Source organism: Loxodonta africana, chromosome 9 (genome assembly GCF_030014295.1).
Source record: "Loxodonta africana isolate mLoxAfr1 chromosome 9, mLoxAfr1.hap2, whole genome shotgun sequence".
In the NCBI taxonomy this organism is placed as follows: domain Eukaryota; kingdom Metazoa; phylum Chordata; class Mammalia; order Proboscidea; family Elephantidae; genus Loxodonta; species Loxodonta africana.
In genome coordinates this window covers 78,465,093-78,481,982 of record NC_087350.1, presented here as the reverse complement: position 1 = coordinate 78,481,982, position 16,890 = coordinate 78,465,093, and the positions used below count along the sequence as shown (strand labels likewise).

General features: G+C 46.9%; 1 protein-coding gene and 1 pseudogene across 7 annotated transcripts in view; one reads left to right on the top strand and one right to left on the bottom strand.

Annotated features, from left to right (window-relative positions):
- Window positions 1-16,637, bottom strand: part of TBC1D2 (TBC1 domain family member 2) — a 56,634-nt gene extending 39,997 nt beyond the window's left edge. For 2 of the 7 annotated variants that reach the window (XM_064291679.1, XM_010588027.3), the window contains exons 1-3: window positions 14,964-16,637; window positions 11,272-11,413; window positions 4,308-4,455 (exon numbers count right to left, since the gene is read on the bottom strand). In XM_064291679.1, the coding sequence (XP_064147749.1) occupies window positions 4,308-4,455; window positions 11,272-11,413; window positions 14,964-15,329 (656 nt within the window). In that variant the 5' untranslated portion in view covers window positions 15,330-16,637. Of the gene's footprint in view, window positions 1-4,307; window positions 4,456-11,271; window positions 11,414-14,963 lie in introns of those variants that run through there. The other 5 variants (XM_064291678.1, XM_064291677.1, XM_064291681.1 and 2 more) reach the window with 5 other exon arrangements.
- Window positions 4,477-6,657, top strand: LOC135232380 (C-type lectin domain family 1 member A-like; annotated as a pseudogene).
- Window positions 16,638-16,890: the final 253 nt, after the last annotated feature.

The window sequence follows — 16,890 nt, the reverse complement described above, 5'->3', positions numbered from 1 at the left end:
CTTTTTCTTAGTCTAGCTAAAGTTTTGTCAAATTTGTTGATCTCTTCAAACAACCAGTATTTGATCAGAAAATTATTTTTAAAATGAAATCTAGCTCTTTGGTCCAGTTGGATCCAGAAGAGGAATCCAATGAGACTGTACTTTCACGGATAGGACAGTTGACTGACAGAGTGAAAAATCAGTCAGTTAAATTAGGAGCAGAGAAGAGATTAGAACTCAACACTCCCAAATACATGAGCTTGAATTTTGGTCTCCTATTCCTTTTGCTCTGTTATTACTAAGGTTCTATTGTAAGAAGCCCCTGACTCCTTGTCTAGTCCCTTCCCTTTTCTATTATTCCTTTTCTCATCTGAAAGCAAAAGGGTGGTAGTCTTATAAAAAGAATAGTGATGACCATGACGGGCACTACTATTTACTGAGCATTGCTTTGTGCTGGGTGCTATGCTGAGCCCTGGTATGTGGATCGTCTCATTTAATTCTCACAAACCACAGCTATACGAGCTGAAGACAGACCCAGAGGCACATCCCTATAGCTAGAAGCACTAGTTTGGTGGGGTGACCATCTCTGCTGCCCACGCTTACCCTTGCCAAGGAACTGCAGCCTCCCAGCATTCCTGGGGTTCGTAACAGTCATCTGCTGGGGTGTGGGAATGCATAGAACCTCGACTGCAGGGCAGCAAAGAGCCTCTAAGCCCGGGTACACATCTTCTCTGGGGATGGGGAACACACTAGCTTCTAACACAGCCACTGTGCTTGGGAGGAATCTCCATTTCATAAATTTATCGATCTTGCCTGGAGCAGCTTCTAGACCATTTTCTGCGTCAGTTTAGCTCCAGATCTAAAAGGCTCATTACCTGGCCAGCCTGGAGAGGTCATAAAGACTTTTCCTGGAAGGATAACCTTGAGCAAGCCACTTAGCCTTTCTGAGCCTCAGCTTCCTCATCTGTAAAACAGGGATAATGATTATAACCACTGATTGGGCCCTTCCATGGGGCTGGATGCTAAGCTAAACACTCTACCTGCATTTAACACAATTAATCCTCATTTAACAGCCCAATGACGTAAGTACTATTATCAGCCCCGTTTGACAGATGGGTACTGATATCAGAGAGGATAAATAACCTTGCCCAAAGCCTCCGAGCTAATAAGTGGTAGGCTGAGCATCAAACCTGGATGTCTGAATGACTCCATGGTCTGAGAACTTAACCACTAATGATACTACTTCACAGGAGTGTTCACCCAATTAGAGTATAAATGAACACAGTGCCCAGGAAGCTCCCTACACCCCTCCCTTGAGCACGACCTAGGCTCATGGCAGATCTAACAGCAAACCTCCAAGACCAGACAGAGTGAGGGGATAAGGACACAACAGCAGCTCTAATCTCAAGTTGCCTGGGGCTCTCTGCAGATCAGGGCACTTTTCGTGCAATGTTGGCCAGCATTTTTTGTGAGTTATTACAATGACAGGAGGGAAGTGACTGGCTGATTCTCTGAAACTTCCTTCCTTCCTTGATCTCTGCGTCTTCTCTCTTCCACTTCTGCTACCAATGGCCTCTATCAGGCATGAATGGGCTTAATCTTGGTAAGGCCACCCTGGGCATGTGGCTGGCAAGCTGCTGGACTTCTCGGACTCCACCTCCCCACACCAGGCTCCCAGGAGAGGCAGTGCTGACCACCCAGTTCCCTCCAGCAACTCCCGAGGGACCATTCCCTGCCGGGTGTCCTCCTCACCCACTCACCCTGGGCTATCAAGCATGCCCAATATCTCCCAAGGCTCTTTCTCTAGCCCAAATCTTTCTCCTGGGCTCTAGGACCCTCCATCCAACCGCCTGTGAGACAGCTCTACCTCCAGCCAGCAGCCCCAAAGGCAACTCATGGTAGTTTCCCCAAAACCTGCTTCTCTCTTGTGATAATTCTCTTAGTTACCCAAACAAATTCAAATGCTTAAGCCAGCAGAGGGAAATGCTGTGCACTGAGTCACCCACAGAGTCAGGAGTCCCTAATCCAAGTCCAGTGTGCAATCTACTCTGCCTTTAAAGAGGCCCCAGTTTGTTTGAAGTCCACACAAAAAATAAGTGCCCAACCAGGATCCATATCAGGTATAGTTTAAACTCCCTAAAGTTCCATAATCCACAATTTGAATAAACTGAGGTGGTCTACATGAAGAAGAACGTAGCATCAGGATTGGGAGAAGACTTATTAACAACCTGCGTTATGCAGATGACACAACCTTGCTTGCTGAAAGTGAAGAGGACTTGAAGCACTTACTAATGAAGATCAAAGACCACAGCCTTCAGTATGGATTGCACCTCAACATAAAGAAAACAAAAATCCTCACAACTGAACCAATAAGCAACACCGTGATAAACGGAGAAAAGATTCAAACTGTCAAGGATTTCATTTTACTTGGATCTATAATCAACACCCATAGAAGCAGCAGTCAAGAAATCAAAAGATGCATTGCATTGGGCAAATCTGCTGCAAAAGCCCTCTTTAAAGTGTTGAAAAGCAAGGATGTCATTTTGAGGACTAAGGAGCACCTGACCCAAGCCATGGTATTTTCAATCACCTCATATGCATTCGAAAGATGAACAATGAATAAGGAAGACCGATGAAGAATTGATGCCTTTGAATTATGGTATTGGCAAAGGATACTGAATGTACCATGGACTGCCAGAAGAACAAACAAATCTGTCTTGGAAGAAGTACAGCCAGAATGCTCCTTGGAAGCAGGGATGGTGAGACTTCATCTCACGTACTTTGGACATGTTATCAGGAGGGACCAGTCCCTTGAGAAGGACATCATGCTTGGTAAACTGGAGGGTCAGTGAAAAAGAGGAAGACACTCCATGAGATGGACTTACACAACGGCTTTAACAATGGGCTCAAACATAGCAAAGATTGTGAGGATGGCACAAGACCGGGCAGTGTTTTGTTCTGTTGTACATAGGGTTGCTATGAGTTGGAACTGACTCGACTGCACCTAACAACAACAACAACAATGCTTTCGTTTCTTCCACTATAACAACAATAGCAGCAGCAGCTAATACTTACTACATGCTTATGATGGCCAAGCAGAATTCACGAGCAGTTGGCATGCATTAACCCATTTAACCCCACACTAACCTTACAAGGCAAGCATTGTTCTATTTACATTTACTAATAAGGTAAACGAAGCACAGAAAACTCAAACGACTTGCCAACAGAGGCATAGCTTACACTGGCAGAGGCAGGATATAAACCCAGGCAGTTTGGCTCCAAAGCCCAGGCTCATAACCACGAGGTCATACCACTACCTCTTACAAACTATCTAAAATAAAGCCTGCCAAACAGGGACTTCCTACCACCACGAAAGAAGAGCCAAGAGTGAAGCATTTCCTTTGGACTCAGGGTCCCTGAGCTGAGGTGCTCCTAGACTCAGGGGAAGACGGATGACAAGACACATAGAGATGTTCTGGGGATGCCGGGCCCATGCATGTTGAAAGGAGACAAGAATCTTCCCTCAGAGCCAACAGAGACAGAAAGCCTTCCCCAGGAGCCGGTGCTCTCAATTCGGACTTTTAACCTCCTAAACTGTGAAAGAATAAATTTCTGTTTGCTAAAAACAAGAAAATATATAAAGAAAACAAAGCCTACCAATGGGAAAATGTATATATAATACCTTATCAAATAAAAAAATTAGTTGAGATATGATCGACATACAATCAATTGCATATGTTAAAAGTAAACAATTTGATGTCTGACATACTTAAACACTTGTGAAGCCACCGCCACATTACGTTATGGTCTCAATTATATGTATAGAAAATATAGAGAAAAGAGACATACCAAATTCTAAGAGTGCTCGTCTAGGTGGTAAGATTATGGGTAATTTTTAAATTTTTTCTTTATAACTTTCTGTTGTCGTTAGCTGCCGGTGAGTTGAGTCCAACTCACGGCGACCCCATGTGTACAGAGTACAACTGCTCCATAGGGTTTTTAAGGCTGTGACCTTTCAGAGGTGGATCGGCAGGCCTGTCTTCCAAGAAGCCCCTAGGTGGGTTCAAACCACCAACCTTTTGGCTAGTAGTAGAGTGCTTCTTTGTGCCATTCAGGGACATTATACCTTTCCAGATGCTTCTAGTTTTCTACAGAGAACATGCACTATTTTTATAATTGGAACAACAAATGTAGTATTTTAAAGTAACGATGAAATTAAATGAAAATCTCCCCATTTCCCTGTAGGGGAATCACAACAGGTCACTGCTAAGCTCAGCAGAACGGGCTGCTTGGAGCTTAGTCAGCCCCTCAGCCTCGCCCACACTTACTGTATTTCAGTTCCCAGGTGCTTGAGGGAAATGTTCTGAAGGGCCGAAGGGATCGGGGGGCCAGGCTGCAAGGCAGCTGCCATGCCCACCAGCCCAGGAGGTGTTTTCACGGGGCACAGGAACTCCTCCAGCTCTGCCTCCTCTGGCTCTGGGGAACAAAGGAAAGTAAATGAATCCACCTGAGCTAGTGCACTTGGGAAGACTGGACAGGTGGGATGCTCTGGGCTCAGCTCAGACGGGGACCAGGCGGGAGCCGGTGGGCTGCATAAGCAAGCCTTTCTTGGAGGTTAACAACAGCAAAGAGGCAAGCTTTTTACAGAATGTTCTGCAGGCAGTAAAATGAGGCATCTTGCTGATACAGCTTTCCTGGAAACCCCTTTTAAAAATATGCAGAGCTGTAGATAATTTTGTATCTGAGAATTTACCCTGAAGAAGTAGTCTGACATACAGACAAAGCTTTATGTGCCAAGATGTTCATCCTGGCACAGTTTACAATAGCCTCAAACTGGAAATAACTTAAAGATCTAAAAATCTGAGAATTGGTTAAATAAATTCTGTTGTCTTTATACAATGGAACCCAAGCACTAAAAACAATGTTAATGAAAGTGCTGAAAAATGACTAAGAACACAGGAAACATGCATGGATACGTTAAATGAAAAGAGCCAGACAAAAAATTGGGGCTATAGTATGATCTTGATTGTATAGAAAAAGTCTCAAAGAACTATACTCCACTATCGTAACATTGGAGCCCTGGTGGCATAGTAGTTTAGAGTTCGGCTGCTAACCAAAAGGTTGACAGTTTGAATCCACCAGCATATCCTTGGAAACCCTATAGGGCAGTTCTGCTCTGTCCTATAGGGTCACTGTGAGTTAGAATCAACTTGACGGCAACAGGTTTGGGTTTTTTTTTTTTAATCTTAACAGTAGGAGCCCTGGTGGTGCAGTGGTTAAGCATTTGGCTACTAACTAAAAGACTGGCAGTTCGAATCCACCAGCTGCTCCTTGGAAACCCTATGGAACAGTTCTACTCTGTCGTACGGGGTCGTTATGAGTCGGAAACAACTCAAAGGCAACAGGTTTTTTTTGTTTTGGTGGTACACTGGTTAAGCACTCAGCTGCTAACTGAAAGATCAGTGGTTGGAACCCACTAGGTGCTCCACAGGAGAAAGATGTGGCAGTCTGCTTCTGTAAAGATTACAGCCTTGGAAACCCTATGGGGCAGTTCTACTCTGTCCTTATACAGTCACTATGAGTCGGAACCAACTCGACGGCACCTAACAACAATGAGTCAGAAGTAACTTGATGCCAACTTTTTTTTTTTTAAACACAAGTTACCTTTAGAAACAGAAAAGAACATTTATTCATCGAACACAGATGTTTATAAGGAGATTTTATAACACAGGGAACTGTTAAGGGTTATAACACTGAGTATCAAAAAGCAAAGTAGACCATTACTCAGCAAGACAGCATCTCTCAAAAGGAAGAAAGACTGGGGAAATCTCTCCCAACAGTTGCAATCTCTTCATGCCCGGAACAAAAAGCTTGCTGCAACTCCGCAGGGTGTGGCTGAAAAACCCCTTTGTTAGCTCTATAACAAAACTGGAGAACACAGGTGCAGCCCCCATCCAGAAAAATGGAAGTGGCGTGGGGACAAATGCTGCCAATTCTATGAAGAAAGCAAGAGGTGGCAGGGATGTGAATATTTCTGCATTGCTGAAAATAAACACGCAGGAAGTGCTGGACTTTTCCCGCAACGGCAGTGGCGAGGCCTGGCTGTGGATGGACGGAACCCATTACTCCTCTGGACTGTCTGACAGTGTAACAGATTTTACCAGCCTGAGGAGCAGGGATTGTGCGACCATCCTCAACGGGAAGGCTTTCTCAAAGGACTGCAGAGTTCAGGCAGTGTGCTTGTGAGAGGACGGTGGCAGCAGTGAGACCTGAGCGGCTCTACTAGTGACCTTGAGCCCTTAGATGGAGCTGATAGACTCTCCTACAACTACCAACAAAGAAACAAGATCAATGCAAAGGATTCTTGTGGCACCGGGAAATGGAAAATAAACAGGAAAGGCAATCTCTCTGACTATTAAAAAAAAAATAAAAGCGAAGTGGAAGGCTTGCATTATTAGCTGATGTCAATTTTTTTTTTTTAAAAAACAGACAAGACCATAAACATAATGTTAACAGCACTTATCTCTGGGTGATAGGATTGTGGGTAATTTTTCTTTTTCTACTTTCCTGTTTTCCAAGTGTTCTGCTTAAAAAATAATTGTTATATAGTGAGTGACTTCAAATGTCTAATGTTAAAGAAGATTCCAAGGCTAAAGAGACATTATTTGAGCTATAAGGGAGAAGACATGGAGTATTTAGAAGTTAGTTTTGAGGATTACGGGAAGCAGAAGAGAATGAGGGCCACTTACAGGATGATGAGGCCTTGATTATGCAGCCCCTGAGATCCACAGTACAGCAGATCTTGCCCTTACTGAGAGAGGGAAAAATTTAGGGGCAGAGGAGGAAATTTATATTTGCACTCCATCTGCCAAAAAGTGTGGGTGCAAAAACATTAAATACAATGGTGGGGGCCAGCGGAGCTGTTTAATCTACACAAGCAAATAAACTCTGTCATCACTAAAACAACCAACAACAAATAATACATTTAATTCCTAATAGGCTCCATCGAACCTGGCCAGCTGGCCAATACTTGGCAACACCAAGAGCCATTTTTTTGAGTTCCTCCCTCCAGTTTACCCTGGCAACAAACACAGATTAAGTGTCCACCCTGGGGCTTCCAAGTGGGGCTAGAGAAAGGGAGATGAATCAGATGCACAGGGAGCTCACAGCCAATGGAAGATGTGCACACATCCAGACAATATGTCGGGGAGTTCTGGAAGGTGCAGACAGGCTCCTTCCAGATCAAGTCATGGAAGACTTCCTGGAGGAAGGGCACTGGAGCTAGACCTGGAGGCCTGGAGATGATCTGGACCAGCAAAGGGAGAGGGGAAGAGCCTCTATGAGAGTGTGTATGTATAGGTATAGGGAACTGCAAGAGGTCCTAGCCCCGGCGTTAAGGATGCAGCAAAGGTCCCAGGGAAGACTGGGCTGGAAAAGTCAAATGAGGAGGTGAGGTGGTGGCTAAAAGGTTGGATCTCACCTGGCTGGAAATGCAGAGCCCCTGGAGGTTTGAGCAGGAGCTCAAAATATTGAACCTGGCTGACCAGAAAGGGCTGCACCTTGGAAGTTAGAAGACGTGAGGCCAAGGCCTGTTTCTGCTGGGGAATTGTGTGACCTGGTTGGAAATCACTTTTTCTCCTCTGGCCTTAGGTTCCATATTTTTAAAATGAGAAGGATACCCTCCACCATTTCTCCTTCAGAATTGGTACACAGATTAAAGGAGATAAGGCATATGAAAATGTTTAGAAAAGAATAAAGCGCCATACTACGGACTTGTATCTTTCAAAGTAGTTTCTAACCCAGACTTCACAAGCTGATTCAGCCTGCCTGCCAACACAATTGGTCAAAATAAATAAGATTTTCTTGTTTATCAATACTTTAACTTTCTTTATTGTCCCTCATTCAGAACAAATAAAACAATTATAGTTTGTTTAAGATTTTAATATCTTATCAAGTACTTCCCTAACTGCCAATATCTGTATTCCTATAACATTCACACACAGCCCTAGGTCCACTCTGCGGTCACACAGAACTAAATCTGGGGAGTGTCGACACTGGTTAGTTTTACCAGTGAGGAAACAGCAGCTCAAGGAGCATGAGTTTCGTAACCAAGGTCACACAGCTAGCAGACACCAGAGCCATGACTCAAATGCAATTCCTCACTTTTGCTTTTTTTACCAACCATATGGCTTAACAGAGCAGACTTTCTAAGAAACAGAGACGGGAAGGACTGCCCCAGGAAGGTGCAGATCCCAGTACAATGGAGCACCCAGAACATGGGCAGCACATGATGGAGATGCCACAGTGAAGCTTAGCACTTCTGACAGAAAACAGAACTGATGACCCAAGGCTCTGGCTGGGAGCCTCTGGGCCCCTCTCCAGCCTCACTGAAGTGACCACACAAAGAATTTTCAATGCATGTATTTGTGATTCTCCCTTTCCCTACTCCTAGGGGCTACTCCATCCCTGGAAGGAAGAAGTCAACTCTTGGACAGAAAAAAGGCCAAGGCAGGAGGTCACTGCTTCCCCAGGGGGCCTGGATAGGCAGATGGCCTGCTGCATCTACAGCTGGGGAAATGGGGGAGGGACTGTGAGTCGCAGACTAGGGTTCAGATTTCAGCGCAGACATTTTCCTGCTGGTCCCCTGGCCTCTGTAAGCCTGCTTCTTTTTCTGTGAAATAGGAATACCACTACCTCATGAGATTGTTGTGAGGGTTAAACATGGAAGTGTCAGAATAGCGCTAGGAACTGGTATGCACGTTTTTGTGAGTGAAAACACAAAGTCCTTTGTAAACTGTGTCCTACTTTGCAAACATGCCACTATTATCATAAATCTACTGGTTTCCCTTTGATCTTTCCTGGCTCTTGTGGAGACCAATGTTTAGGGAAAGTATAAAAGTGTAAATGCTTAATTAAAGGCTGTAGAGAAAGTACCTTGCAGGTTGCTTAAAGGCAGTGACAAGAGACTTGGTACTAGACGGAGTATCTGTGACTCAAAGTCAGACATAGGTCAGAAGGTTTTCACAGCTGCAGGTGCGGCCCCTGCTTCCTCCTAGAAAGGGTGGAGACTGGAGAGGTGGGGCAGTCTGCTCCAGTCGAGCAAACCCAGGGCCTGCCAGCTTGCTCAAGACTCCAGAAATGTCTTTCTGGATGGGCTGGGGAAGGTTCCGAGCAGGCCCTGGGTTCGGGAGGGTGAAGGTTTGCGGAAAAGTCTAACAAGAACTAGTCTGCATCCCTGCTTCCCAAGACTCATACCAGAGTGCGCTGGTCATTACACCAAGCACCTCGCCATCGCCAATGCCCACACAGGGCGGCCCAGAAGAGGTCTGGCTGTGTGTGTTGAACCAAAGCCACAGATTTAAAGAAGCTGGAAAAGGTTTACCACAGCAAGAGGCCTGAGAAACTCTACGGCCATTCTTTTAATACTCTGGTTCTTCAAATTGCAGTTCAAGACACGCAAGAATTCTTTATCATGAGGGTTTTTGTTGTTCTAGTCTGAGACGGACCTCAGCAATTGTGTCAACTCAGGCTGTAATTCTCTGCATGGCCAGGGTTGTTTGCTCCCTGGCAGATGGGGTAGGGTGTAGAAGTACAGAAGCAAAATAAAAACCCTTTCCCCAGAGAAAGCTGTTCTAAGTATAAAACATCTAAAAGGTTCCCAAATAAATTAACGATGATGATTATTAATAAAAAGGAGTAGTTATTATAATAGAAATTGTATATACATACACATTCACATATATAATAACAATATTAACAAGACAGTATTTTTGAACAAAGAAGCCCTGGTGGCACAGTGGTTAAGCACTCAGCCACTAACCGAAAGGTCAGCGGTTCAAACCCACCAGCTGCTCTGCGGGAGAAAGATGTGGCAACCTGCTCCCGCAAAGATTTACCAGACCTGGAAACCCTACGGTGGGCAACCCTGTCCTATAGGGTTGTTATGAGTCGAATCGACTCAACGGCAAAGGGTCTGGTTTGGTTTTTATTATTCAGCTCTTACTACGTGCCTGGCATTATGCTAAGGGCTTTGTGTGCTTTTCCTCATTTAATTAAAAATTCAATGTATTCACTCAAACATTTACTCAACAAATACCCAATGTGCCAGGGCAGGTCACCAGGTGCTGGGGACACAGACACAGGTGACAAAGATATGGTCACACCCTTAAGGAGCTACTGGGCAGAGACTGAAGAGGTAATTATCACAGTGTGTTAGGACTGCAATGAGGCCTGAACCACAGCAACGGCAGTGAGAAGGGCCTGGAGCTGACGTGAGATCAGAGGGCAGAAATGGCCAGCACTGGTAATGGCTGGGCTAGCCAACCACGAAGGAGCAAAGGCTGGGGTGACTCCCATTTGCAGAATGGTAGAGCCATTCACTAAGGGAAGTGAAACTGGGGGAGAAGAATGGTCAAGGCCAGATGAGCTCAGATTTGAACATGAAAACATTCAGATTCAGAGGTCCAGGAAGTGTTGGGGAAGAAGTCCTGCCTAAGCCCATTTGGCCTCCCTGCCAGGTGAGGGTGAGGCCTTTTGGACACTCTGCACCTGTGTGCTGGGGCTTCATTTTCCATGCTCTTGCTGAGGCAGCTTTGTGGGGAGGCCTGTCTCCATTCTAAAGCCTGCCATCTTACCATATTCCTGGCTACAGCATGGAAGCAGGAGCATGTGATCTCCCAGGCTCCTCTGCTCTGGAATGTTGTAGGATTTGGGTCAAGCACCTTCATTTTTGGGCACACTGTAGGTGGAGAGAATTCTGCTTTATGGGACTACCAGGGAGGAAATCACTGATATACCCAACTCGCTGGGAAAAAGCAGTTGTGTAAGAAGCAACAACTGCACCTGCTCATTAACCTTCCTCACAACAAGCCTGCAAAGCCTTCATTTTTTGAGACCTTCCCATAATGATCATAGTAACAGTACCTAACATTTATTGAGCTCTGACAATGTGTCGGCATTGCTCTAACCACTTTATGTGTATGGATTCATTTAATCCTCCTAATAACCCTAAGAAGTAGGTATAATTTATTAACTTCATTTTATAGGGAAGGAAATTGAAGCTCAGAAAGGTTAAGCAACATGCCTAAGATTACATAGGATTAAGATTCAAACTCAGGCAGTTTGGTCTTAAAGCCCATATTCTTGCCCTCAACACTGCTGGCTAATCCTGAGTCACATCCTGGCTCTCTGCTTCTTTGGCAGAGGGCTCCTCCCACTCACTCCCATCATTAGGTTAAAGGCTTGTCCACCAAGAGCCCTGGTGTGTGGGCAGGAGGCGAGTCTGTTGGGTACCTAGCTTGAGGCGCAGGGCGGGCACGTTCCCAGCCAGGGCAGCATCAGGGGCGGCGGGAGGCGCAGGTAGGCTGTTGTGGAACTCCCAGCGCTTCATCTGCAGCTGCTGCAGCCAGTACAGCATCACTTGCTTGGTGGCGGCCTGAGAAGCACAAGGGTTAGTTGGCAAGGCCCTGTGCCTGGGAAAGCAGGATACCTCTGAGGCTGCTGGGCCCTTTCTGGGTACTGTGCTGAAATGCAGGGAAGGTCATGGGAGGCTTGGTAACTCTCTTCTTCTCAGAAAAAAGAAATTACCACTGCAGGGGGGTAGTTGGGAGACACCATATGCTTCTTGGACACAGAAGACAACTGAGGCTCTCATCCTCTACCAAGGTTCCTTAACCTCTCTGGACCTCAGTTTCCTCATCTGTACTATAGTGACGATAAGACCCACTTCATAGGGTGGTTATGAGGTAAAAGAATTACCTTTATGAGGATGAAACGAGGTAAAAGAAGTAAACGGCCCCATATAGTACCTGACATATAAAACCCAGAAAACCAAACCCATTGCCATCGAGTCGATTCTGACTCACAGCGACCCTACAGGACAGAGTAGAACTGCCCCACAGAGTTGCCAAGTAGTGCCTGGTGGATTCGAACTGCTGACCTTTTGATTAGCAGCCATAGCACTTAACCACTATGCCAGCAGGGTCTCCCCTGACATACAGCAGGTGCTTAAACTGTGCTCACTGGGTAAAGGAATTGGGGAGGTGCTGTGAGAGAGGGAAAGAACTTTGGAATTCTTACCTGGGTGGGGCCCTAGTGCTGTCACCATTTCCCTGTACAACATATCTTAAGCTGAGGCACTGACACCATAGATATGAAGAGGACTGGAAAGCCACATGTACGTGGGAGGGTTATTACTGCTATGACACCAAAGTGGCACCCTCCAGGACTGCTAGCACTCCAAACAAGTTAGTGGTTGATGCTGCTCATTAGCCTCGGATGATCCAAATACCCACTTTCGTATCCATGACCTCTTTAGATCCTCCAGGAGGGAGGCAGGACAAGAGTTAACAGCCCCTTCTACAGATGGAGAAACTAAGGCTCTGAAGTCACCCAAGCAAGTAGCGGTGGAGCTGGTCCCAGAACCGAGAGCTCCCACTTCTAGACCAGAGCTTTGCTGTAATTTCTGGCCAGGAGATTTACGGCTATAAGTAGAGAAGGCATGAATCGGTTGAGGGGGGCCGCAGAGGACGGGTAGTTTGCGGGAAGGGGATGGAGAGCCTTATAGACCCACTCACAGACCAAGACCGTTGGAGACCAACAGCAGAGTGCCGGCAACTGGGGCAAGCTCCCTCTCTCAAGAGGCCCAGATATGAGGTGCGCACATGGCCAGGGGACTCCATGAAAGAGGCCTCAGCTTGTCATGGAGGTAGTAAATAAGACAAAATGATGTCCACCAGTCTTCTCTTTCTAAATGCTTTCCCTGAGAGATGTCAGCCCCTCCCATGGCTTCACCATGACCTTCATGCTGACAAGCTTCAGCCCAAGCCCAAATATTCCATTTTATTAATTCATGTGACAACTCTACACTGAGCACCTATTTTGTATCAGAGACTGTGCTAGGCATTTGGGGATACCGTGATGAGCCAACATACGTGGTCCCTGTCCTCTTACAACTTAAGAGTCTACTGAGGATGTCCTACGGGCTTCTCAGTCTGTGTTTCTTGTCAATGACCGACCCAACCAGCCAGTTGCCCAAGCCATCCCTAACTCCTCCCTCACATTCTAACGCCTTAACATCACTAGCCACCTCCACTTCTCTCCTGCCCCATTGTCACTGCCCTTGCTCAGCTATCATTCTTTCCTCATCACCTCCTGATGGACTCCCTGACCACCAGCTTCGCCTTCCCCTAATCTGTTCTCTATCCAATAACCAGACTAAGATTTCTCAACATTTAATCTCATGGTGCTTCCTTGCTTAAAGCCCTTTGACAACTTCCCAAAACCTACTGGACAAAGTTCGAGTTCCTTCACCTAATGAACAAATGCCCCATCCTTGGGCCTCTTCTCTCTGGGTCCATCTTTTGGGCGCCTTTGTCCCTCAGGACGCTGGACACTCTGGGCTGTACTGTGTTTTCCCACTTTTGTTCATGGGGCTCTCTTGGCCTGAAATACCCTTCTCCCTCTTGTCTGCTACCAAAAACCTATTTCCTCTTTCAAGCCTCAAGCATCTTCCTCTCCTCCACGATGCCCTTCCTGGATAGCCTTTCCTTCCAGTTCAGTGGAAAGGACTCCTCTTCTGTCACCACATTTTCTCGTATCACTAAGTGTGACAGTTTCCACATCAGTTACTCCTACCAGCCTTGAAGATGCTTGAATGTCAGGGGGTAGGTTTATCCCCACATCCCAGTGCCTACCACAGAGACAGGCACACATACAGATCAATGGGATAGTAAAAACCACGTGTTGGAGACTGCATATAGCACTTAACCTGTGGAAGGAGGGGGCTGTGGACCGCATATAACTTCTAGAATACCTTCCCAGGCTTGGAATTCCTAGTTTCCATAGTTTTAACTGAGCCCCCTACTTGAGTCACCAGTCAGGCCCAGTCAGTAGGGTAGCTGAACCTGTGGACGACAACCAGAGAACTCAAGTGATGCCACACTGGCTGGAAGTGGGGGTGGGGGGGGAGATGTGGGTGGGGTGGGAGACGCTGTCTCCTAGCCACACTCATCTCTGATGCTCTCAAAACTCCTAGCCAAGATCTCTTTCCAATTAAGTTATTGGGCAACTCCTCTTGACATGACAACCTGACTGTGGCTCCACTACCCTGTGTGTGCGTGTGCGTTCATTCAACATTTATTGAGGACCCACTAGATGCCAGGCTATTCTTGGTGCTGGAATTCATTCAACAATTTGTAAGTATCTGCGATATGTCATATACCTACCTGTTTTAAATCTCACAAGCTACCTAGATTCTGCGAGGTTAAGTAACTTGCTCAGGGTTATGCAACTAGTAAAGCAGCAGATATAAAATTTGAATCCAAGCCTATCTGATTTCAAGCCATGTGCCCTTTCTACTGCTTCAATCTTTCTCATTTAAACACGATGATAAAACCTACTCCTTCCTGTTGATGGGAAAACTGGTTTAGACATGTCATGATGAAAAATCTGGGCTGATTAGTGAAGCCTAAGCATTTATCTGCCCAATCCCTGGTAGCGTTTCTCAGCATTAACTCCCTTTGGCCAAAATATCAAGAAAAATGAATCAGAATCCTGGCTTCAATAGAGGATTGCAAAGCCCATGTTGTGACCATATTTCAGTCCCAAGTAAGAAAGTTAAAGAGAAGTGCATTGTTAGGTACTCCCCAAAATAAAAGGTTTGATACAGCACAAGGTTCCAAGACTACAGGAACCAAGTGTGGCTACAGGTTCCAAGTGTGGACTACACACAGTCTAGGTGAACAACCCCTCTTTAAGACTCAGTTTCTTGATCTGTAAAATGGGTCCACCGTCCCTGCCTTGCCTACTTCACTGTAGTGTTGTGGAAATCCAATAAGAAAATGGGTGTGAATGAGTTTTGGAAAGCATAAAGCTCTGGGCACACCTTGGTGATTGCTGGAGTCAATGTGCTACGAACACACACCCGTCCCCAGCGTGCCCTGGGAACCAACCCTGGCCGAAAAGGAGAAAACCGTTCCACTTACCTTGAGGGTAATAACCCGGCTGGGAGTCTTGATTTCGAAAGTCCCCTCCTCAGCGTCCGCCTTGCAGTCAAACACAGCACTGGAGAGGTCGATGCTGTCCAAGGGGTTGGCATCCTGCGCGGTCCGCGAATAATATAGGTGACATTTCCTCTCGTCGTAGAAGAACCACCGGGATTTCCAGCCCCGGATGGGCCCTTTGCCACCAAACTTACTCAAATATCCACAGAGTTTCTTGGGGGTCGTCTCAAGGGGCCGGGCGCAGCTTTCTGACACCTCGGAAGGCAACACCTCAGGGGCCCTAGCAGACTCTTCGGGGCCGGGAACGGAGGAGCCAGACTCCAGGGTGTTCTCCTGAGAGCCCTCCATCCTTGCCAGTGACCGCGGAGGGACAAGAATCCCGCAGCCCCACCTGGGCCAAGTCTCTGAGACTCAGGCTGCACCTTCGAAAGTGAGATACCTGGGCAGGAGCGGACACAGCGGTAGGCCCGCCTCCAGGAAACCACGGAGGGGTACCGCACGTTCTGGGGTGCGCCACTCAATAAGACCTCACTTTCAAGTTCGGGCTGTAAATTACCTCCCTCCCACCAGCCCGCTCGCCCGCCCTCACGCCAGTCAGTCCGCCAGTCTGAGGGGCAGTCAGGCCACGCCCTCTCGGGCCGCCCCCGGAGGCACCTTCGGAGCCTGCTACTTCCGTTTTCCTTCGCTCCGCTCCGCCATCTTTGCTGAGGGCACTTGTAGTGCGTGAAGGGGGGGTCAAGTCGGAGACGTGGCGATACTAGCTTAATCAGAGGGAGAGATGGGGTCAGAGGCCATTGTCCGTCACTATACTGCTCTGGGAACTCGCGGAAGAACGGAGAAGGATAGTCCGCCTGCTTTTTCCCCTCAAGCGCATCATGCGGCCATTGGCTGAGGAGCCCGGCTCGATGGCCGCACTTCCGGGCGTGCACTGGGCTCTTGGGGTCGGCCCTCCACCTTTAGTTGCCGGTGTGAGTTGAGCGCCCCGTGAGTCTCGCTGGACGGCTTTATCGTCCCTGCCGGACTGCGCTGGCTAGTGAGCTCTACGAAAAAGAGCAGCTGCTCGCGCGCGCCGCGGCAACCAAGTGCCACGCCTGGGCGTGATTGGGTTCTGTAAATAAATAAAAAGTACCTGGGCTTTAAGTCGCTCAGCTTGTTGCCTCATCCCACCACTTCCCCTTAAATGTGCCGTCTTCCCTCCTGTGTAGGGTGTATCCCTTCATTTGAGTCTGGGTACTTTTACTGTTCACCTCTTTACGGGTTTTACTCCGTTTTTCTGTTCCCTTTTCTTCAGCCCTCCTCTTCCTTCAGTCGTCTCCCTTTTCCCCCGCGCCATCCTCTACAAAAGCCGTCGTGCACTCTCAATGAGATTGAGAGGCTGCGTGGGTAGAGGCGAGGGCTCCGGAGTCCATTTGCGTAATTTCCAGATTACGACTCTCATCTTGAGCGATTACTCAACCTAAATGTCCGTTTTCTCTTGTCTATAAAAATGGAGCTAATGGTAATATCCAAGGAGCCCTGGTGGTGCAAAGGTTAAGCGCTGGGCTTCTAAAAAAAAGGTTGGTGTCGAACCCACCAGCAGCGCCTCGGGAAAAAGACCTGGCTTTCAGCTCTCTTAAAGATTAAAACCTAGGAAACCGTATGGGGCAGTTCTATTCTGTCATACAGGGACGCTGAGTTGGAATTGATTGCACCGCACACAACAACGGTAATACCTTTCAGGTGCATTTACGACGAACTCATAAAGCTTAAAGTCATTTGCGACGGCCGCTGGGATTTGTAGTCTTCAGGTGGGAAGGTTGTAACCTGGAAGCATATCTCTTAAACGCCAGAAGAGCTCTCTTAATTGCTTAAGATTTATTTTCTTATTCTACATAAAGGAACATTTATCTTTGTACCTAAACTTGCGTTT